General features: G+C 52.9%; 1 protein-coding gene across 1 annotated transcript in view; it reads left to right on the top strand.

Annotated features, from left to right (window-relative positions):
* Positions 1 to 2,423: 2,423 nt before the first annotated feature.
* Positions 2,424 to 22,058, top strand: part of LOC140716167 (von Willebrand factor A domain-containing protein 5A-like) — a 55,715-nt gene continuing 36,080 nt past the window's right edge. The window contains exons 1-12 of the mRNA XM_073028812.1: positions 2,424 to 2,610; positions 9,877 to 9,926; positions 10,447 to 10,649; positions 11,976 to 12,198; positions 12,664 to 12,830; positions 14,358 to 14,472; positions 15,702 to 15,868; positions 16,014 to 16,102; positions 16,798 to 16,942; positions 18,306 to 18,385; positions 18,928 to 19,042; positions 20,613 to 20,771. Of these exons, the coding sequence (XP_072884913.1) occupies positions 9,884 to 9,926; positions 10,447 to 10,649; positions 11,976 to 12,198; positions 12,664 to 12,830; positions 14,358 to 14,472; positions 15,702 to 15,868; positions 16,014 to 16,102; positions 16,798 to 16,942; positions 18,306 to 18,385; positions 18,928 to 19,042; positions 20,613 to 20,771 (1,506 nt within the window). The 5' untranslated portion in view covers positions 2,424 to 2,610; positions 9,877 to 9,883. The remainder of the gene's footprint in view (positions 2,611 to 9,876; positions 9,927 to 10,446; positions 10,650 to 11,975; positions 12,199 to 12,663; positions 12,831 to 14,357; positions 14,473 to 15,701; positions 15,869 to 16,013; positions 16,103 to 16,797; positions 16,943 to 18,305; positions 18,386 to 18,927; positions 19,043 to 20,612; positions 20,772 to 22,058) is intronic.

Below are 22,058 nucleotides of genomic sequence, written 5' to 3' on the forward strand. Positions count from 1 at the left end.
ATGGGATACTTGACCATTCTGGAGCAGCTGCACTTTCTGGATTGCTGATGCGTATCGAGAATAACCTTGGATGATAAGCGCAGTACCAGGAACTCCAATAAACAAGATACTAGGCCCCTGGAACCAGGAGGGATGATGCGTCTGGGGGTCGATTATGAGTCCTGATAACAGGGAACAAAGGTGACTGCTAGACTCATGCTGAGAGATAATTGACATGTCTTTTAAACAATTGTCACGTACTGACCGTGGGATGCTAAATAACGTTATGTGAAGAGTTTGTCTCGCTGTATAAATGAGCTCTGTATAACCAAAAAAACCAGAGTTCTGGTGGCTGTGGAGACTGCTGCCGACTCTCAGTGATGTCATGTTAATAAACTCTGAAAACAAAACTCAAAGTCGCTCTGGTGTTCTTAGTATTTCCACGACATCATATGAGGAGTTCTCACTGGAGTTTAGAAGAATGAGGGGGGAGTCTCATTAAAACCTATCAATTGCTGACAGGCTGAGATAGAGTGGATGTCAAGAGGATGTTCTTATAGTGGGGGGAGTCTAGGGCCAGAGGGGACAGCCTCAGAACAGAGGAGAAATTTCTTTAGCCAGAGGATAGGGAATCTATGGAATTCATTGCAGCTTCGATGGAATTTCGGTCGAAACCCTTCGGCAGGGCTTGCTTTTCACACAGATGGTGGTGGGTACGTGGATCAAACTGCAAAGGTGATGGCAGAGACAGGGTCCGTCTCATGGTAGGAAATGCTCAGGATATGGGCAGAACGCGGGTCAAATGGGATAAGCGCAGGAATCTTGCTTGGTTTGGGCAGAAAGGGCTGTTTCTGTGCTATTTAACAATGACTGGTCCCACTTGCCCGTATTAAGCCGTTAGTATCTATGCCCTGGTTAATGAACAGCTTGTTCAGGTGCTTCTCACGTGTTAGACCATGAGACATAGGAGCAGAATAAAGCCACCTGGCCCACGAAGTCTGCCCTGCCATTCCACCACGTCTGGTTTATTACCCCTCTCAATCTCACTCTCCTGCCCTCTCCCCCTAATCTTTGACGCTCTGACTAACCAACAACCTGTCAACCTCTGCTTTAAATAGACCCGATGACTTGGCCCCCACAGCTGTTTGTGGCAACAAATTCCACAGACTCGCCGCTGTCTGGCTGACGAAATTCCTCCTCATCTCTGTTCTAAAGGGACGCCCCTCTATTCTCAGGCTGTCCCCTCCCGTCTAGATCACTCCACCTTATCTCGTCCTTTCAATATTCAATAGCTTTTCATGATTCCCCACCCCCCCCCTCAGATTCCCCATCCCCCCCCAGCCAACCCTGATTGGCTCAATTCTGCTCCCATGCCTTGTAAGCTCCTGTGTCTGTAAGGACTTGTGCTCTGGAGGCCAGGGTTTGCTCTGTCCCAGGTGGTGTGCTTACCCTCCCTGTGGCCCTGTGGGCTTCTCCCAGGGTCTCCGGTTCCCTCCCCCCATGTGGGGGTCAGTGGATTAATCGACTGCTGTGAATGGTCCTCCCATAGCGTGAGGATGAGGGGTTTAATGTGTAAGTGGGTGGTCTGTAACTGGAACACAGCCCTGTCTTGCCAGATTAGCTTAAATCGGAGTTATAAGCAAAGTTTGAAGAGGTCAGGACTATTCTCTAGATCGCAGAATGAGGGGAGGTCTTATAGAAGCATTTAAAATTATCATGGGTATTTATTGAGTGAAAGGCTTTTTCCCCTCAAGTTGGGTGAGACTGAAACTAGAGGTCACAGGTTTAGGGTGAAAGGTGAACTATTGATGGGCAATCTGAGGAGGAACTTCACTCAGAGAGCTGCGCTCAGGGAGTGTTGGGTCAAGCTGTCAGTGGAAGAGGCAGCCACGGCTTCAATAGTAACAAGTGCACAGTTGCGGGAGGGGTTGGGGAGGGATACCGTCTGGTGCAGGCAGAGGGCAGAGATCAGGTCGGCAATGACTAGATGGGCCAAAGGGCCTCCCTCCGTGATCTATGACTGTCCGTCGCACCACACCCCCCCCCCCCCCCGTCTCGTTTAGATGTAACACAGTCTACCTGTACAGGTCACATCGGCCCCAGAGACCACCCTAAAGATCAAAATCCCTAAAGCTCTCCCTCTTTCGCCACACGCTCACCTGTCCTGTCCTCCTGTTTTAACCCCCGCAGGCAGACTATATCTCTGCTCTCCAACCTCAGCCTGAGTCCCTAAACTCCCCTCACAGGACCTCATTTCTCCTTCAGGTCCTTGTCCTTAGTACCAACACATACCTGTACTCCCCCCCCACCCCCACCCCACGGGCTGGGGATGGCGAGGGGCAACACATCGCCCCGGAGTCGTGCTCTGGGCCGCACAACAACCCACATCCGCTCCTGTGACAGAAAGTAGCAGAGACGGGCAGCTGCCACTTGATTCTATCACACACACGACAGCAGCGTCCTGCGCGTCTGACCAGCGGGCGGAAGCAGGAACTGACAGAGATTTCTGCCCAGGAGGTGAGAGGCGCTCGCTGCCGTGACTCGACCCAGCGGGGAGGGGCGGACATTTCTACCGTGAACTGTGCGGACAAACTGCAGAGCGGAGAGCAGGAATCGCGCAGCAAAGCGGAGGTAAACAACTGTTAACACACCGAACTCTCTCGCTGTCTGGGACTTGCCAAATCAGTCTGAGATTCCCGGAACAGCGTCATTGCCAGGGTGAGGGGAGATTCCCAGGGTTATGGAGAGCGACAAGTGGGGGAGAGGGGTAAGAGAGGAAAAAAAGAGAAGGCAGAGGAGGGGGAAAGAAGGGCAAAGAGCAGGAGAAAGGGGAAGAGATAGTGGGGAGATAAGGGGAGGGAGAAAAGGAGAAATAAAGTGGAAAGAATGACTGGAGAAAAGAAGGGAGGGAGGAGAGAGAAAGGGGGAGGGAGAGAGTGAGAGAAGGGGGAGAAGGAGAAAGAGAGTAGAATTTATGACTGATACGTACTGCGCTGAGTCGTAAGCGTGGGAGAGTGAGATATTTTTCCTCCCATCAGTGGGAGGGTGATGTGTACAGGGAGCCCGGGGCTGACTCTCCCTATTGCAGGGTGATGTGTTCAGGGAGCCCGGGGCTGACTCTCCCTATTGCAGGGTGATGTGTACAGGGAGCCCGGGGCTGACTCTCCCTATTGCAGGGTGATGTGTTCAGGGAGCCCGGGGCTGACTCTCCCTATTGCAGGGTGATGTGTACAGGGAGCCCGGGGCTGACTCTCCCTATTGCAGGGTGATGTGTACAGGGAGCCCGGGGCTGACTCTCCCTATTGCAGGGTGATGTGTACAGGGAGCCCGGGGCTGACTCTCCCTATTGCAGGGTGATGTGTACAGGGAGCCCGGGGCTGACTCTCCCTATTGCAGGGTGATGTGTTCAGGGAGCCCGGGGCTGACTCTCCCTATTGCAGGGTGATGTGTACAGGGAGCCCGGGGCTGACTCTCCCTATTGCAGGGTGATGTGTTCAGGGAGCACGGGGCTGACTCTCCCTATTGCAGGGTGATGTGTACAGGGAGCCCGGGGCTGACTCTCCCTATTGCAGGGTGATGTGTTCAGGGAGCCCGGGACTGACTCTCCCTATTGCAGGGTGATGTGTACAGGGAGCCCGGGGCTGACTCTCCCTATTACAGGGTGATGTGTACAGGGAGCCCGGGGCTGACTCTCCCTATTACAGGGTGATGTGTACAGGGAGCCCGGGGCTGACTCTCCCTATTGCAGGGTGATGTGTACAGGGAGCCCGGGGCTGACTCTCCCTATTGCAGGGTGATGTGTACAGGGAGCCCGGGGCTGACTCTCCCTATTGCAGGGTGATGTGTACAGGGTGCCCGGGGCTGACTCTCCCTGTTGCAGGGTGATGTGTTCAGGGTGCCCGGGGCTGACTCTCCCTGTTGCAGGGTGATGTGTACAGGGAGCCCGGGGCTGACTCTCCCTATTGCAGGGTGATGTGTTCAGGGAGCCCGGGGCTGACTCTCCCTATTGCAGGGTGATGTGTTCAGGGAGCCCGGGGCTGACTCTCCCTATTGCAGGGTGATGTGTTCAGGGAGCCCGGGGCTGACTCTCCCTATTGCAGGGTGATGTGTTCAGGGAGCCCGGGGCTGACTCTCCCTATTGCAGGGTGATGTGTTCAGGGAGCCCGGGGCTGACTCTCCCTATTGCAGGGTGATGTGTTCAGGGAGCCCGGGGCTGACTCTCCCTGTTGCAGGGTGATGTGTACAGGGAGCCCGGGGCTGACTCTCCCTATTGCAGGGTGATGTGTACAGGGAGCCCGGGGCTGACTCTCCCTATTGCAGGGTGATGTGTTCAGGGAGCCCGGGGCTGACTCTCCCTATTGCAGGGTGATGTGTTCAGGGAGCCCGGGGCTGACTCTCCCTATTGCAGGGTGATGTGTACAGGGAGCCCGGGGCTGACTCTCCCTATTGCAGGGTGATGTGTACAGGGAGCCCGGGGCTGACTCTCCCTATTGCAGGGTGATGTGTTCAGGGAGCCCGGGGCTGACTCTCCCTATTGCAGGGTGATGTGTTCAGGGAGCCCGGGGCTGACTCTCCCTATTGCAGGGTGATGTGTACAGGGAGCCCGGGGCTGACTCTCCCTATTGCAGGGTGATTTGTTCATGGAGCCCGGGGCTGACTCTCCCTATTGCAGGGTGATTTGTTCATGGAGCCCGGGGCTGACTCTCCCTATTGCAGGGTGATTTGTTCATGGAGCCCGGGGCTGACTCTCCCTATTGCAGGGTGATGTGTTCAGGGAGCCCGGGGCTGACTCTCCCTATTGCAGGGTGATGTGTACAGGGAGCCCGGGGCTGACTCTCCCTATTGCAGGGTGATGTGTTCAGGGAGCCCGGGGCTGACTCTCCCTATTGCAGGGTGATGTGTTCAGGGAGCCCGGGGCTGACTCTCCCTATTGCAGGGTGATGTGTTCAGGGAGCCCGGGGCTGACTCTCCCTATTGCAGGGTGATGTGTACAGGGAGCCCGGGACTGACTCTCCCTATTGCAGGGTGATGTGTTCAGGGAGCCCGGGGCTGACTCTCCCTATTGCAGGGTGATGTGTACAGGGAGCCCGGGGCTGACTCTCCCTATTGCAGGGTGATGTGTTCAGGGAGCCCGGGACTGATTCTCCCTATTGCAGGGTGATGTGTTCAGGGAGCCCGGGACTGATTCTCCCTATTGCAGGGTGATGTGTACAGGGAGCCCGGGGCTGACTCTCCCTATTGCAGGGTGATGTGTACAGGGAGCCCGGGGCTGACTCTCCCTATTGCAGGGTGATGTGTTCAGGGAGCCCGGGGCTGACTCTCCCTATTGCAGGGTGATGTGTTCAGGGAGCCCGGGGCTGACTCTCCCTATTACAGGGTGATGTGTACAGGGAGCCCGGGGCTGACTCTCCCTATTACAGGGTGATGTGTTCATGGAGCCCGGGGCTGACTCTCCCTATTGCAGGGTGATGTGTTCAGGGAGCCCGGGGCTGACTCTCCCTATTGCAGGGTGATGTGTTCAGGGAGCCCGGGGCTGACTCTCCCTATTGCAGGGTGATGTGTTCAGGGAGCCCGGGGCTGACTCTCCCTATTGCAGGGTGATGTGTTCAGGGAGCCCGGGGCTGACTCTCCCTATTGCAGGGTGATGTGTTCAGGGAGCCCGGGGCTGACTCTCCCTATTGCAGGGTGATGTGTTCAGGGAGCCCGGGGCTGACTCTCCCTATTACAGGGTGATGTGTACAGGGAGCCCGGGGCTGACTCTCCCTATTGCAGGGTGATGTGTTCAGGGAGCCCGGGGCTGACTCTCCCTATTGCAGGGTGATGTGTACAGGGAGCCCGGGGCTGACTCTCCCTATTGCAGGGTGATGTGTTCAGGGAGCCCGGGGCTGACTCTCCCTATTGCAGGGTGATGTGTTCAGGGAGCCCGGGGCTGACTCTCCCTATTGCAGGGTGATGTGTTCAGGGAGCCCGGGGCTGACTCTCCCTATTGCAGGGTGATGTGTTCAGGGAGCCCGGGGCTGACTCTCCCTATTGCAGGGTGATGTGTTCAGGGAGCCCGGGGCTGACTCTCCCTATTGCAGGGTGATGTGTTCAGGGAGCCCGGGACTGATTCTCCCTATTGCAGGGTGATGTGCTTCACGTACTGTGAAATGTGGGTCACCTTCCGGAAATCTTTACCACCGCAGCCGCCTCTCTTAACCTCACAGTGACCTCGTTATCGCACTTTCTCGTTTACCTGCACCGCACTTCCTCTGTAGCGGTGACATTTATTCTGCACTCCGTGCCGGAATGCACAGCGTATTCATCTGATCTGCACCGAAAGTTTGCAGGACAAACTCTTCACAGAATCTTGGTGCATGTTACAATAAATAAACTGGGCATCGCCGCTTTCAGGGAGCTGAGGACTCAGATCCTGAGGTCCCTCTGTCCATCAGTACACCTGTGGTGAAGCCATAGAGCATGGAAACAGGCCACTCGGCCCGACTGGTCCATGCTGACCGTGGAATCCTCCTTCTAATCCCAATTGCCTGTAATGCTCCTAGTCCTTCCCCTGTCAAACTGCCTCTAAATTGATACAATTTACCGGCCTCAACCACAACCTCTGTAAAAGCCCCTACAATCTGACTTCCTCTTTTTGTCCAACCTGAACGTGATCACGTCCCTTGTCAATCAGACTCCATCTTTGTGCCCGACCAAAGTATGACTTTCCGCTTTTCCAATTCCCGTTAGACTTTTATACAGGAACTCTTCTAATTCTTAAACCAGTCAATAGTAATAACTCCAACCAACTTGATCCATCTTCATTCATCAGTTCTGACTGCACCCCCCCACCCCCCGCAATCCCCAGGAATCAGCCGGCTGACCTCCCTTCATAACAAAAGCATTGTTCCTCAGACAAGGAGGACAAGGCTGAGACAGAATTCCAGACGGTGTTGTCCCTGTCCCATGGTATCGAGGGACGTGGGTGCCAGGCCCCTTCATGGCAGGAGGGTTTGTTGGTGCAGTGGTGTGTGTGCTCTCTTGCTGTGAAGGTTACCTTCGGTGAAAAGCTAACAGAAGACGGGGAGTTTGTGCTGAAGCTTCACAAGGCACCTGGAGGACTGGGAGCAGTTTTCGACCCTGCTGCTCCTTGAGAGAACCCACGGGAGGTTCTCAAAGACACTTACAGAAAGGAAAGGGCTGACATATGAGGAGTGTTTGATGTCCTTGGGCCTGTACTCGATGGGGTTCGGAAGGAGGAGGAGGGCATCTCGTAGTGGTGCTGGAGAGGAGGTCCACCAGGATATTGAAGTGTCTCCATTACAAGGAGATTGTGTCTATTCTCCCGGAGTGGAGCAGGGAATTGGTGTGGGTTTATTATTGTCACATGCACGAGACACAGTCTTGCATACTCTTCATTACACCATACACTGAGATAGAGCAAGATAGACCAATAACAAGGCAGAATAAAGCGTAACAGCTACAGAGAGAGAGCAGTGCAGGGATACAAGAAGGTGCAAGATCAGGACGAGGCAGATTGTGAGAACAAGGGACCATCTTATTGTACTGGGGGGGGGGGGCATATTCAATAGTCTTACGACAGTGGGGTAGAAACTGTCCTTCAACCTAGTATGCTTGCTTTTATTAGTCCAGACATTGAGTTGAGAAGTCAGGAAGTTATGTTGCAGGTTTTTGAAACTGTGGTTAGGTCACATCTGGAGTACTGTGTAGAGTTGTGGTTGCCCTACTATAGGAAGATGCTAAGGGTTTGGAAAGTAGGCAGAAGAGGTTTACTAGGATGCTTCCTCGTTTAGAAGGTTGTGCTATCAGGAGAGACTGGATAAACTTGGGTTGTTTTCTCTGGAGAGGCAGAGGATGAGTGGAGTCTGATTGAGGTTTACAAATTATGAGGGGAATAGTGGATGGGGAGTGTCTGTTTCCCAGGGTTGAAATGTCAAGTACCAAAGGGCATTGAAGGTGAAAGGGGGTAGTTCAAGGGGGATATGAGGGGTAAGTGTTTTACTCAGCAAGTTGTAAGTGCCTGGGATGTGCTGCCTGGTCTGCTGATCGAGGCAAATACTTTAGAGGCTTTTGAGAGATATTTGGAAAGGCACATTGATGTAAGGAAGACGGAGGGATATGGACATGGTGTAGGTAGGTGGGATTAATGTTTGGGTGTTTTTGATTTGTGTTTTAGCTGGTTCCACACAACATTGTGGGCTGAATGGCCTGTTCCTGTGCTGTACTCTTCTATGTTCTACGGTGCTTTCAGACTCAATGGCGGGGTGGGGGTAGGGGGGAGAAGAGAGATGTCCAGGATGGGTGGGGTCTTTGATTATTTTGGCTACTTTTCTGAGGCAGCAAGAAGTTTCCACAGAGTTCGTGGAGGGGAGGTTGGTTTCCTCGTGTGCTGAGCTGTATCCACAACTTTCTTCAGTTTCTCCTGATCACAGGAAGAGCAGCTGCCAGACCGAGGCACACAGCATCCAGATAGAATGCTTTGTAAGGAGCCTCTCACTATCCAAGGAAAATCTACCAATTCTCCCTCCGGCCTCCATTGCTCCAGAGAAAACAGGCAAATTAATCCACTCTGTTCTTGTAGCTCGTGTCGTCTAATCCAGTCAACATCCTTTTTTGCTTTCTTTTTACAATATTTTTATTCAAAAGAAAAAAAACAAGATTTACAGAGTGCAACACATTGATACATCTCAACATAACTTGTGTACATTCATATATTGTAATAAAATTGATCAAAATGTTATAGCACAACACATAAAGGTATACCACTCTGTAATCAAACATTTAAAGATAAGTCATACATCATAAAAGAAATTTTTTATGTAAAAAAAAGTCAACCCCCTACCAACTACCAAAGAAAAAAGCTGATGGATGACAATGGATAATTAGAAAAAAAAACTATATTCACTTAAGAAGAGAAGATAAAAATATACATAAAAGCCTGTGCACTGTTAAACTTTATAAATTTGAAAAGTAATTTAGGAAAGGTCCCCAAATATCATAAAAAGATTGTTTCGAATTTAAGACTGAGCAGCAGATCTTTTCTAAATTTAAATAGAACATAATATCACGTAACCATTGAAGATGTGTAGGAGGGGTAGACTCCTTCCATTTAAGCAAGATTGCTCTTCTTGCTAAAAGAGAGGTAAAAACTAAAACCTGTAGGTTAGGAGTATTTAAAGTTATATCTTCATTTGCAATAATACTAAACAAGGCAGTAATAGCAAACAATACTTCCCGCCAAAACTTTTCAATTGTAGGGCAAAACCAAAACACATGAATTCAAGAGGCATCAGCAGAGTTGCATTTATTACAAAGACTCTGCAGAAAGCAAAGAATAGGAAAGAAAGAATGGGAAAGCAAAAACTCTGCAGATGACAGAAAATCCGAGTTGAAAATCGAAAACAGTATAAACACTTATCAGGTTAGTCAGTGTCCGGTGAGAGAGAAAAATGAGGGATCAGGGTTTAGGCAGATGAACTTTCATCAACATACCTGGAAATATCAATCCTAAATGCACCAGCATTGCCTCTCTATCCATAGATGCTGCTCGATCTGCTGTGCATTTCCAGCCTTGTGTCATTGTTTTCGATTAGCAGGGGTGGAGGAGGGGAGGAAGTAGTGTAGTCGTTTGTGTTCTGCTTCATAGCTCCATGGACCTCGGTTGGATCGTGACCCCCATCACGGCCCACGTGAGGTTTGCACATTCCCCCGGTTTTCACCCGTGCACATTGTTGTCGTGCTTGCCCTTTAAAGGAGCCTGGGGCCCTGCCAGTGATTGAAGTTGTTCTCCACAGCCTCCTAGCATTAGCAGGAGCTGCCAGTGGCTCATTGCCTGCAGAGAAGGTGCTGCACCACAGGGGCCACACACAACACTCATGTGTTTTGGTTGCATTTCAGCCGCACAATGGAAAGACCCTGTGGACTTGTAACGGCCAGGAACACTCCAGGTGAGCAGTTATTCCCCATCTACCACAGTTCCTTTCCACATAGGAGGACATTTGTGCCATCGGGTCCGTGCTGTCTCACACAATCCCATTCCTTTATGAACTTCCCCAGTGCTGGAGATGGATTTGGGATTGGATTGGGAATGGGATGAGGTCCATTGGGATTGCGAATGAGAAAGGGTGGGGGTCTGTTGGGAATGTGCACAGCGGGAATGAATGGGAAAGAGAAGAGTCCATTGGGATTGTGATCAGTGGGAGTGAACACGAAGGAGTGGGGTCTGTCGGAATTGTATATGGTGGGAATAAATGGGAAGGGATGGGTCCCATTGGGATAGTGGACGGTTGGAGTGAATGGGAAGGGGAGATCCGTTGGGATTGTACATGGTGGGAGTGAATGGGAAGGGGTAATCCATTGAGATTGTGTACGGTGGGAATGAATGGGAAGGGGTGTGTTTGTTGGGATTTCCAATGGTGGTTTCCACACCCTCCCCCTCACCTTGTTATTCCCCCCGTCCCGACCCAGTTCCTCTGAAGAAGATCTCGGTGCGAGTGGAGGTGAAGGGGTTTGTGGCCGATGTGTCTGCAGACCTGGAGTACAGGAATGAGGAGGCTGCTCCCCTAGAGGCCGTGTTCACATTCCCTGTGGACAGCGACTCTGCCGTCTACAACTTCCAAGCGACGGTGGACGGGAAGACGATGGTGGCCGAGATAAAGGAACGGGAACAGGTGGGAGTAGGGTGGGTGGGTGGGAAAGGGTACGGAGAGCTGTGGGCCGACGAGCTCCCATAGGCAGATCAGAGGTTGGGGGTCGCTGAAGAGAGGGGGAGAGCGTGATGTTGTATCCTTGTCCACCGAAGTTTATCCAGGAATCTCCAGGCAGACCCTAAGATGCAGAGATGGAGGAGTGTTTGATATGGTGACAAATGGAAGATCTGTGGTTCCGCATCCCAGGAAGCGTCCTGGGGTGGGAATCCGCTTCAGTGTCCCAGGATGGGAGGAGGAGGGGTTCGGGATTAGGGTGTGCGGGGGTGGAGATCTGGTTCAGGATGGAGGTGCCAGGACCTGGGGTGTGTCAGGGCATTGGAGCAGGGATCCAATCACAGACCCAGGACTGAGCACACAGTGATATTAATCGAGTAACAAATCCCGAGGTGCAAACAAAGTCGGCGCCAAAGTTCAGGCAGAGATCAAAACACTTAGAGAAATCCAAAAACCAGAATCGGGAAACAGGCAGAGTCGATATTCAGACGGACAGAGTACAGATATGAATGCTGGAAAGGCTCAGGAAAACTCACTGGCACAATCCGGCCACCAACAGGTGAAAACACGGGACTGAAATACACTGAACAATAAACAGAGAGGCAGATGATAGGTGGAGCACAATGAGACAGAAGTGGCAGCAAAACAGGTAATAATGAGAAACGGGTGAGAGGCGGAGTACTCAGTGATACAGGGTCCGGAGTAGAGCAGGAGCGGGGACAGGAGCACATGGGGCATGAAAACAAACAAGAGCCCGTGGCAATAAAAAACACAGACTGACGGCTGGGGGAAACACACAAAAAGACAAAGTTCAGCTGGAGCTACTGACAGGGTGGGGGTACAGTTCTAGAGGAGGGATCTCGGGAATTTGGGTTGGAAGCTGATTTCTCGGTGGGGCAAAGGGTAGGAGAGGGCAGCAGGAGGGTGAGGTACCTGCCAATGGATGGGATGGGTCCAGGGTCCTGAGTGATCTCTGCCTCCCATGGTTGGGTCTTATGTCTAGCGAGCTGGGAGCAGTGGGGAGGTCTGTCCAAGGTAAGCCCTTTGGACCGGAACTGAGACCTTTAATGGTGTCCCACACCTCATATGGGATCCTGGGATCTCTGGCTCCAGTTTGGGACACACGTATTCTGAATCAAGTGACAGATCCCTGGGATCTGGGACTCAAGATGGGACCAGACTCCACATTGTGGGGTGGGAGAGAGGAAGAGGCAGCTCTGGTTACTCTGTCTGCTTGATAAACAGCCCCTCCTCTGCTCTCTGCCCCAAACTGCCCATGCCCCTCTCCTCCAGGCTCAGGATGACTACGATGATGCCATCTCCTCCGGCCAGCAGGCCTTCCTGCTCGAGGAGGACAGCAGTAGCAGTGACGTCTTCACCTGCAGGGTGGGCAACCTGCCCCCAGGCTGTGCGGCCACCGTCTCCTTCAGCCTGGCCCAGGAACTGCCCCTTGAAGCTGATGGTGCCGTCCGCTTCACTCTGCCCGCTGTCCTAAACCCCCGGTACACCCCTGCAGGTAAGTTCCTGGTCCCAAAGAGAGGGTCACCCACCGATGCTGCCCTGCAGTAGGAGAGAGTCAGACACAGGGTGAGGCTCCCTCTACACCGTCCCGTCACACACTCCCGGGGACAGGGTCAGACACAGGGTGAGGCTCCCTCCACACCGTCCCGTCACACACTCCCGGGGACAGGGTCAGACACAGGGTGAGGCTCCCTCCACACCGTCCCGTCAGACACTCCCAGGGACAGGGTCAGACACAGGGTGAGGCTCCCTCCACACCGTCCCGTCACACACTCCCAGGGACAGGGTCAGACACAGGGCGAGGCTCCCTCCACACCGTCCCGTCACACACTCCCAGGGACAGGGTCAGACACAGCGTGAGGCTCCCTACACACCGTCCCGTCACACACTCCCAGGGACAGGGTCAGACTCCCCCGTTCAGTGCTCTTGAATCTAACGAAACCACCTCCAACTCCCCCAGGCACCCAGGGTCCCCGTATAACCCAGGCCAGTGCCTCCACGGACAAGCCAATCTACACTTTGGAGCTGGAGGCTCATTTCCACAGCCCACATGGGATCTCCCGGATCAAATCCAATTGCCAAGTGACACCCGTGGAATTCCTCAATCCCGACAAGACGTCAGCCAAGGTAAGGAAGGCTGTTTCACACCAATATCCATCAGTGGGACAGTGGTCTTGTGGAGGGCAAGTGGGAATAAAGTAACAATTCAAATGGACAGACGGACATCAGATACACTGACCGGTGTCCCTCAGTCCCTCTCCCTCAGGGGGATATCTGTACACTGACCGGTGTCCCTCAGTCCCTCTCCCTCAGGGGTGATATCTGTACACTGACCAGTGTCCCTCAGTCTCTTTCCCTCAGGGGGATATCTGTACACTGACCGGTGTCCCTCAGTCACTCTCCCTCAGGGGGCTACCTGTATACTGACTGGTGTCCCTCAGTCCCTCTCCCTCAGGGGGACATCTGTACACTGACCGATGTCCCTCAGTCCCTCTCCGTCTGGGGGATATCTGTACACTGACCGGCGTCCCTCAGTCCCTCTCCCTCAGGGGGATATCTGTACACTGACCGGCATACCTCAGTCCCTCTCCCTCAGGGGGATATTTGTACACTGACTGGTGTGTCTCAGTCCCTCTCGCTCATGGTCCTGAAAAACATTGTCTGGTTTTTACTGTGTACTGTACCAGCAGACAAAATGCTGGTGGAACGCATGTCCCTCAGTCTATTGTGAGTGCGGACGGTGGGGGTGAAGGGGAAGGGGTGGGTCTATTGGGAGTGCGGATGGTGGGGGTGAACGGGAAGGGGTGGGGTCTATTGTGAGTGCGGACGGTGGGGGTGGGGGGATGTGGTGGGAGGGGGTGATGTGGTGGGTGAGGTGATGTGGTGGGTGAGGTGATGTGGTGGGAGGGGGTGATGTGGTGGGTGAGGTGATGTGGTGGGAGGGGTGATGTGGTGGGTGGGGTGATGTGGTGGACATTGTGTACGTGGAACGGAGGGAGACCGACATTGTGTCCTGGGAATGGAGGGAGATGGACATTGTGTACGCGGGACTTCGTGGAGAGGCGAAGAGAGGAACGTTTTGCATGGGAGTCAGGAATCATGCTGACATATGGGATTGGAGAGAGGGGGAGGGACCCCCTCTGTACATCACCCCCCTCCCTATCTGTACACTGACCCGTGTCCCTCCGTCCCTCTCCCTCAGGGGGATATCTGTACACTGACCGGTGTCTCTCAGTCCCTCTCCCTCAGGGGGATATCTGTACACTGACCGGTGTACCTCAGACCCTCTCCCTCAGAGGGATATCTGTACACTGACCGGTGTCTCTCAGTCCCTCTCACTCAGGGGGATATCTGTACACTGACCGGTGTCCCTCAGTCCCTTTCCCTCAGTGGATATCTGTACACTGACTGGTGTGCCTCAGTCCCTCTCCCTCAGGGGGATATCTGTACACTGACTGGTGTCACTCAGTCCCTCTCCCTCAGGGGGATATCTGTACACTGACTAGTGTTTCTCCGTCCCTCTCCCTCAGGGGGATATGTGTACACTGACTGGTGTCACTCAGCCCCTCTCCCTCAGGGGGAGTTTCTGGTGACTCTCTGTCCCCTGCTGTTCTGCTCTGTGTTCTGACCCTGTGTTGTGACCCTCATTTCCAGCTCTCCCTGGTGAAGGGTCACGGTTTCGACAGGGACGTTGAGCTCTTGATGTTCTCCGAGAAGGTCCATGAACCGAGCGCCATCCTCGAGGGAGGACTGGGGTCTGCTGCTCCAGGTGGGGGCGTGTTCGGGGTTTGGGAAGGTTGGGGTGTGACATGCGGAGAGTAGGGGAGGGATGAGGTGGTGTAGGAAAGGCAGGATTGGGTGGTTTTCCTGAGAACAACGGGGCTAGGAGGTTGAGTGGGAGGGTTGGTCTGAGGTGATGTGTTTGGGGGGGGCATGAGATGTTGGGTGTTTGGGAGGGGTTGTGTTGGGGGTGTGTGTTTGGGACTAGGTTTGTGTGTTGGGTTGGTGGTTGTGTGGAGTTTGGGAGGGTGTGAGTTCGGTTGGAGTGGGGTGTGGTTTTGAGAGGGGATTTGTGAGTTGGGTGGAGGTGCTTTGAGGTTTGTGAGTTCGGTTGGAGTGGGGTGTGGTTTTGAAGGGTTTGTGAGTTGGGTCAGGGTGGGGTGTGAGTTTGGGAGGGGGTATGTCACTTCCATTGGAAAGGAATGGGATTGTTTGGGATGGGGAGTTGCTTTGGAAAGGAATGGGAGTGTTTGGGATGGGGAGTTGCTTTGGAAAGGAATGGGAGTGTTTGGGATGGTGAGTTGCTTTGGAAAGGAATGGGAGTGTTTGGGATGGGGAGTTGCTTTGGAAAGGAATGGGAGTGTTTGGGATGGTGAGTTGCTTTGGAAAGGAATGGGATTGTTTGGGATGGTGAGTTACTTTGGAAAGGAATGGGAGTGTTTGGGATGGTGAGTTGCTTTGGAAAGGAATGGGAGTGTTTGGGATGTTGAGTTGCTTTGGAAAGGAATGGGAGTGTTTGGGATGGTGAGTTACTTTGGAAAGGAATGGGAGTGTTTGGGATGTTGAGTTGCTTTGGAAAGGAATGGGAGTGTTTGGGATGGTGAGTTGCTTTGGGAAGGAATGGGAGTGTTTGGGATGGTGAGTTGCTTTGGGAAGGAATGGGAGTGTTTGGGATGGGGAGTTGCTTTGGGAAGGAATGGGAGTGTTTGGGATGGGGAGTTGCTTTGGGAAGGAATGGGAGTGTTTGGGATGGTGAGTTGCATTGGAAAGGAATGGGAGTGTTTGGGATGGTGAGTTGCTTTGGAAAGGAATGGGAGTGTTTTGGATGGTGAGTTGCTTTGGAAAGGAATGGGAGTGGTTGGGTCCACCCTTGGCCAGACTGTCCGGAACACTCCGGCCATCAGCACAGATTTGGTCCTTCGACAAAGGTCGTTTCCCTCTGCTACTCACTCCCCCCCCCCCCCCCCCCCCCGATATGCTCCTTTTGCCCCAATACAGGAACTCTCATGGCCAATCCCACTGTCATGGTGAATCTCTTCCCCCGATTTCCTGAGGATTTTCAGGACGTGCCGGCAGGCGAGTTCATTTTCCTCATGGATAGGTCGGGCAGTATGGGAACGACAATGTCCCGTGGAAACCGCAGGTCCCGGATCCAGTGTGCCAAGGTAAATCCGGCCCGGGATGCAGAGGGAATCAGTCGTGCGGGCCTATGGGACCGAGGGTCTGTTTCGATTTTCCGGCCGGGATGTGGAGTTGTGGGAATGCCCGGGAGAGTCTTCAGGACTGACAAGTTCTGTCCCCCCCCCACAGGACACGCTGCTCCTGCTCCTCAAGAGCCTTCCCATGGGATGTTTCTTCAACATTTACGGATTTGGGAGCCACTTCACCTCGTTCTTCCCGTAAGTGAAAACTTTGCTCTGATGACCAGGAACCTGAGGGCCAGAATTCCTGGTAGATCTTGTCCCAATCTTTTCACAACTTTTTCCAGGGTCTTTCCCAGCAGCCTGAACCACCTCACCTGCTCTCCGCTCTCGAGCCACGCCACCCTGTGCTCCACCAACACCACCCACAATACCCTTCCACCCTTACTCCCCAGCGAGCCCTTGGCCTCCTGCCACCCACACCATCCTCTCTGTTCCCTACACCCTCTGCCCTATCCACCCCACCCCTCCCTTTCCCTCACTGTCCCTTACATCTCCCTCCTCCACCTCTGTCTTTCCCCCGTGCTTCCCTCTCCCATGCTCTCTGTCCCTCTTCCCAGCTCTCTCTGCCCCCTACCACCCACTCTTGCCCCTCTCCCCCCTTCAACCCCTCAGTGATATGAATTTTGTCACTATCCTGTCAGCCTCTGTCCTGACGTCTGGAATTTCATTGCCTCCCTTCTTCCTCCATTCTCTATAAAATCAACTTCCTCCTCGCTTAAAGACGTTAGACAGTGGAGGAGGATTCTCGGCCCGTCTCTCTCCTGCTCCCCAATCTGTTCTGTCAGCCCCACTTCTCCGCGCTAACCCCATCCCCTCTGCTCCCTTCCGATGTCTGACTTGGACGGAGTTGTCATGTTGTTGTTGGATTACCTCCCCCTCAACCTGCACAGGAAGAGTGTTGAGTACAATCAGACCTCCATGCAGGAAGCACTGTCTCAGCTGAAGGAGATCGATGCGGATATGGGTGGGACAGAGATCCTGCAGCCCCTATCGGCCATCTACACAACACCCTGCGTGCCAGGACACCCACGACAGGTAAAGTGCATCGTCACCCCTCCCTGTGGTTCACCCGAGAGATGGAGAGACTGAAAGGGTGGAAGAGGAGGAGAGAGCGAGAGGGAGGGAGGGACTGAGATGGGGGGAGTGAAGGACTGAGAGTGTGAGACATGAGGGAATGTGAGAAGCGGCAGATGGGAGAAGAGTTCAGGGAGTGAGGGAAGGATGGAGATGGGAGAGGAGTTGAGAGAGTGAGGGAAGGAAGGAGATGGGAGAGGAGTTGAGGGAGTGAGGGAAGGAAGGAGATGGGAGAGGAGTTGAGGGAGTGAGGGAAGGAAGGAGATGGGAGAGTTGAGGGAGTGAGGGAAGGAAGGAGATGGGAGATGAGTTGAGGGAGTGAGGGAAGGAAGGAGATGGGAGAGGAGTTGAGAGAGTGAGGGAAGGAAGGAGATGGGAGAGGAGTTGAGGGAGTGAGTGAGGGAAGGAAGGAGATGGGAGAAGAGTTGAGTGAGGGAAGGAAGGAGATGGCTGAGAGGGAGGGAGAGAACAAGAGCGGGGATCTGAGAGAGGAACGGTGAAGAGAGAATGTGAATGGAGAACAAGAGGGAGAGAAATGGGGGATGAGAAAGAGTATTGCAATTAAACAAACCGGACAGAAAATAGAGAATCTGAGGGATGAGAAAGAGAGAGTGTGAGAAGAAGGGAATGAGAGAGGCGACAGATGAGAGAAATTGAACAAAGGGGGTGTAATCAGAGAGTTGGGCAAGAAAAAGTGCGAATGGGGAAGGAGAGGGGGGAGTAAGAATAAAAGAGGGACAGAAGGGAAGGAATGTGACGGGATGTGTGGGAGAAATAATAAGAGGTGGGAGAATGAGAGAAAGAGAGAGAGAGGCGGTGAGTGAGGATAACACTGTAGGAATGGTGTGCTGGCACTGGGGGGACTGCAGAGGAGATTCACCAGGACTGTACCAGGGACAGAGTGTCTCGGTGATGAGGAGAAAGGTTGGTCTGTCTCCCCAGGGTGGAGGATGGTACAAGGGAACATGACTGAGGTTTATAAAATCATGAGGTGTATAGACAGGAAACGTTCCCCCACATCAGAAGTAGGTAAAACTGGAGGCTGTTGATGTTGGACGGGGGGTGGGGAAGAGATTTAGAGGGAATCTGAGAGGACATTCTTCAGAGAGGAGCAAGGCCCTGGGACAAAGGAGAGAGTGCAGTTACTGATGGCATTTACAAAGTGTCCAGACAAGCAGTTGTGTTGTCTCTGTACAGAAGGTGACAGGGTAGTTACTGGAAGATGCAAACAATATGGATAGGTGCTCTATAGTCAGTATGGATACAATGGGCAGAATGGCCTGGGTCTTTCCAGGATAACTCTGACTTTCTACCTCTCTCCTAGCTCTTTGTGTTCACAGACGGTGCGGTATCCAACACCAAGCTGGTGCTGGCTAAGGTTCAGTGGAACAGGCCCAGCCACAGGTGAGAGTTGTAGGGGTAAGGAGGAGTTCCTATCGCTGACACAACCCAGACAGACTCCCTCTCCACCTCCTCCGAACCTCCCCTCCAACTTGTCCTACACCTTCAGCTCTCCCATCCCCAATCGTCTCCTTGTCCCCTGTTGTCAGTCCTCCAACTCTCCTCTTCTCCCCACCCTTTTCTCTTCCAGATCCGTGTCTTCCACCTTGAAGTTTTCTACTGCTCTCACCAACTGCCTCCTCCAATCTTTTCCCAACTGTCCCACCCATAATATTGTCTTATTCCTCTTCCACCCCCAATCTTCTGCAATCCCCTCCCCCTTTTCTTTCCATCCTTCCCTTCTCTCCTTTAATTCCCCTGCCCCTCAATTCCATTCTCATATGGAGCGAAATATCACCAGAGGTTTCTTCAGCCCCAAAGTGTGGACAGCAACGTTGGGCAGGAGCAATGGCAGCAGCCTGTCCCAGCATGCAACGCGGCTCAGAAACCCATTTGTAACTGAAATTCAACCATGGCTGTTCACCGCTCCCCATCCCGTTCTCCAGGTGCTTTTCCTTCGGGATTGGTGAGGGGGCCTCCACAGCGCTGATCAAAGGCATCGCCAAGGCGGCCAACGGGAGTTACGAATTCATCACCGGGGAAGACAGGATGGAGCCCAAGGTACTGAGACGGGCGGCGCTGTAATCCCTGACATGTTGGGGAGGGATGTGTAGTGACTCTAGTGAGGGGGGTGGGGAGGATGGGACTTCGGGTGTTGGGGAGCTTGTGGGCTTCACCTCCAGAAATGTACAGGGAACACCAGCGGCACAGAGGCACAGTAGCGAGCCGGTGTCTCTTAGTGTCCGATCTCATAGTCCCTGGTTCGATCCCAGCTGCCACCGCTGAGAGTGTGTGTGAGAGAGAGACTGACGGGGAGTATTTGTCAGGGGTGATAGTGAGTGAGTGAATGAGAGAAAGTGTGTCATTCTGTGTGAGTGTGTGTCCGAGAGAGAGGGACAGTGAGAAAATGTGTCTGTGTCTCAGAGGAAGATTATGCGTGTGAGTGTGACAGAGAGTGTCAGGGAGGAGTGTGTGTGTGTGTGTGTGTGTGTGTGTGTGTGTGTGTGTGTGTGTGTGTGTGTGTGTGTGTGTGTGTGTGAGTGTGTGTGTGTGTGTGTGTGTGTGTGTGTGTGTGTGAGAGAGAGAGAGACTGTGTGTGAGTGACAGAGAGAGTGTCAGGGAGGATTGTGTGTGTGTGTGTGTGTGTGAGAGAGAGAGAGAGAGACTGTGTGTGAGTGACAGAGAGAGTGTCAGGGAGGATTGTGTGTGTGTGAGAGAGAGAGAGACTGTGTGTGAGTGACAGAGAGAGTGTCAGGGAGGATTGTGTGTGTGTGTGTGTGAGAGAGAGAGAGAGACTGTGTGTGAGTGACAGAGAGAGTGTCAGGGAGGATTGTGTGTGTGTGTGTGTGAGAGAGAGAGAGAGAGACTGTGTGTGAGTGACAGAGAGAGTGTCAGGGAGGATTGTGTGTGTGTGTGTGAGAGAGAGAGAGAGAGAGAGAGAGACTGTGTGTGAGTGACAGAGAGAGTGTCAGGGAGGATTGTGTGTGTGTGAGAGAGAGACACTCTGTGTGTGTGTGTGTGTGTGTGTGTGTGTGTGTGTGTGTGTGTGTGTGTGTGTGTGTGTGTGTGTGTGTGTGTGTGTGTGTGTGTGTGTGGAGTCTGCACGCTCTACCTGTCCACCCCATGGGATCCCACCCCCGGGGGCTCTGGTTAGTGGGCTGTTGTGAATTGACGCTCCGGTTCGGGCTGGAATCTGAAAGTGCTATTCTTGGGAATGTGTTGATGGCTGGTTGTGGGTGGGGGAGGGATTTTTCAGTTGATCGGTGGTGTAAATGGAGGTCAGTGAAGTCTCAATGGGCGGAAGGCCGATCTCTCTCGGGGGAGAGGGTGGGAGAAATCTTGGCGATGGGGTGATATTGGAGTCAGGCAGGGCCAGGGCTGAAGGGGTTGGAGGAGGAGGAGTGGGAGAGAGGTGTCCAAATCTAGTGGAAGAGGAATGAGGAAACCCGGACAGGGCAGGACTCTGGGACGAGTATTAGGAGACAAGCCCCATGAGCTGGACCCTGGCCATGGGTGCAGTCTGAGAAAGAATGATGGGACGATGAGGGATCCTACGTCTAGGGCCTAAGGGGGCCACCAGGATGGGACAGAGCATTTGGAAAGGGCTGCATTGACCTCTCTATCCCTGCAGGTTCTCCGGACCCTGAAGTACGCCCTGCAACCCAGCGGGACAGGGCTGAGCCTCAGCTGGGACCTGCCCCCAGGGGTAGAGGCCGTTCTGATGTCACCCCTCCCCAGCACGCTCTTCAACCAGCAGAAAACCATCGTCTATGCCCAGCTGAAAGGGCAGGTGAGGGAACCAGGGCTGCTGGGGTGGGCATTGAGGCAAATAAGGGATCTATTCCCCTCTGGAATATCTTGTTACTATTTACTTAACACAACCACTTCCTCTGGTAGTATTATCCATATTTCCACAATTTCTGTTTAAAAATCCTTTAAGTTCCTGTTAAATCTTTCCCCTCTCAACTGAAGCCCATGCCCTCTAGTTCTTGATCCACAAGCATCTCCCAGTCAGTACCCCTGATAAAGAGGGTGTCTCACTCAACATGGAGCCCTGTTGAAGAAGGGGTCTACCTTTGTCCTGAGCTAGGCATATCCTTTCAATCCAAGGTCCCTCTGTTCCACAACACTGTCCAGGTCCCCACCATTTACTGTCAAAGTCCCACCTTGGTTTGACTTTACAAAATGAAACACTTCACACTTATCTGAGTTAAAATCCAGTTGCCACTCCTCGTCTCATTTACACAGCTAATCAAAATAGGCCCATAACGTTTGATAATCTTCACATTCCCACTTGTTTCAATGTCATCTGTGAATGTACAAACCAGGCTGTGTACATTCATATCCAAATCTTTGATGCAGATGACAAGCAAGAAATGGCCAAGCACTGACCCCTGAGGTACACCTACTTGTCACAGACATACTCCCTGTTCACCCCTAACTGTGTGGCCCCGTACAGCACTCAGTCATTAACGGAGATGTACCTGGCCACACAGTTATGGGGGTACAGGGAATATGTCCCCGTCACAGCAACTCCCATACTGCAATCTCTGGCACAATGGAGGACAACTGTACCCAGGACATTGGGAATGCTCCTGTCTGTATGACAAGCACCATCTGCACTTGGATACAGATGTCTGCTCCTACATCGTCATTTCACCCACCTCACAGACACTAATAATGATATGAGCCCCACACTGAACCAACTCACAGTCTGGGTGTGCAAGTATCATATCACTGACAACAATCTGGAGTATTTACATTATTTCTGTATCACTGACAGCCACAGTGATGTGAAAATTATACTCGTCACACAGTATATATTATTTACACCATCTCCCCAGTCAGAACAGCCAAAATGTACAGGTAACCTGCTGATGACATCATCTCATTTGTTAGTCATCTCTTTGCAGCCCAAATAATCAGCTGAAAAAGGGGTCTACCTTTGTCCAGTACCTTGTCCTGAGCTAGGCAGGGCCAGGGTTGAAGGAGGAGGTGTCTCGCTCAACATGGAGCCCTGTTGAAGAAGGGGTTTCTCCGTCCCGGACCCAGTTGCAGGGGAAGCCTCTCTGTCAGG

Source organism: Hemitrygon akajei, chromosome 25 (genome assembly GCF_048418815.1).
Source record: "Hemitrygon akajei chromosome 25, sHemAka1.3, whole genome shotgun sequence".
Taxonomy (NCBI): domain Eukaryota; kingdom Metazoa; phylum Chordata; class Chondrichthyes; order Myliobatiformes; family Dasyatidae; genus Hemitrygon; species Hemitrygon akajei.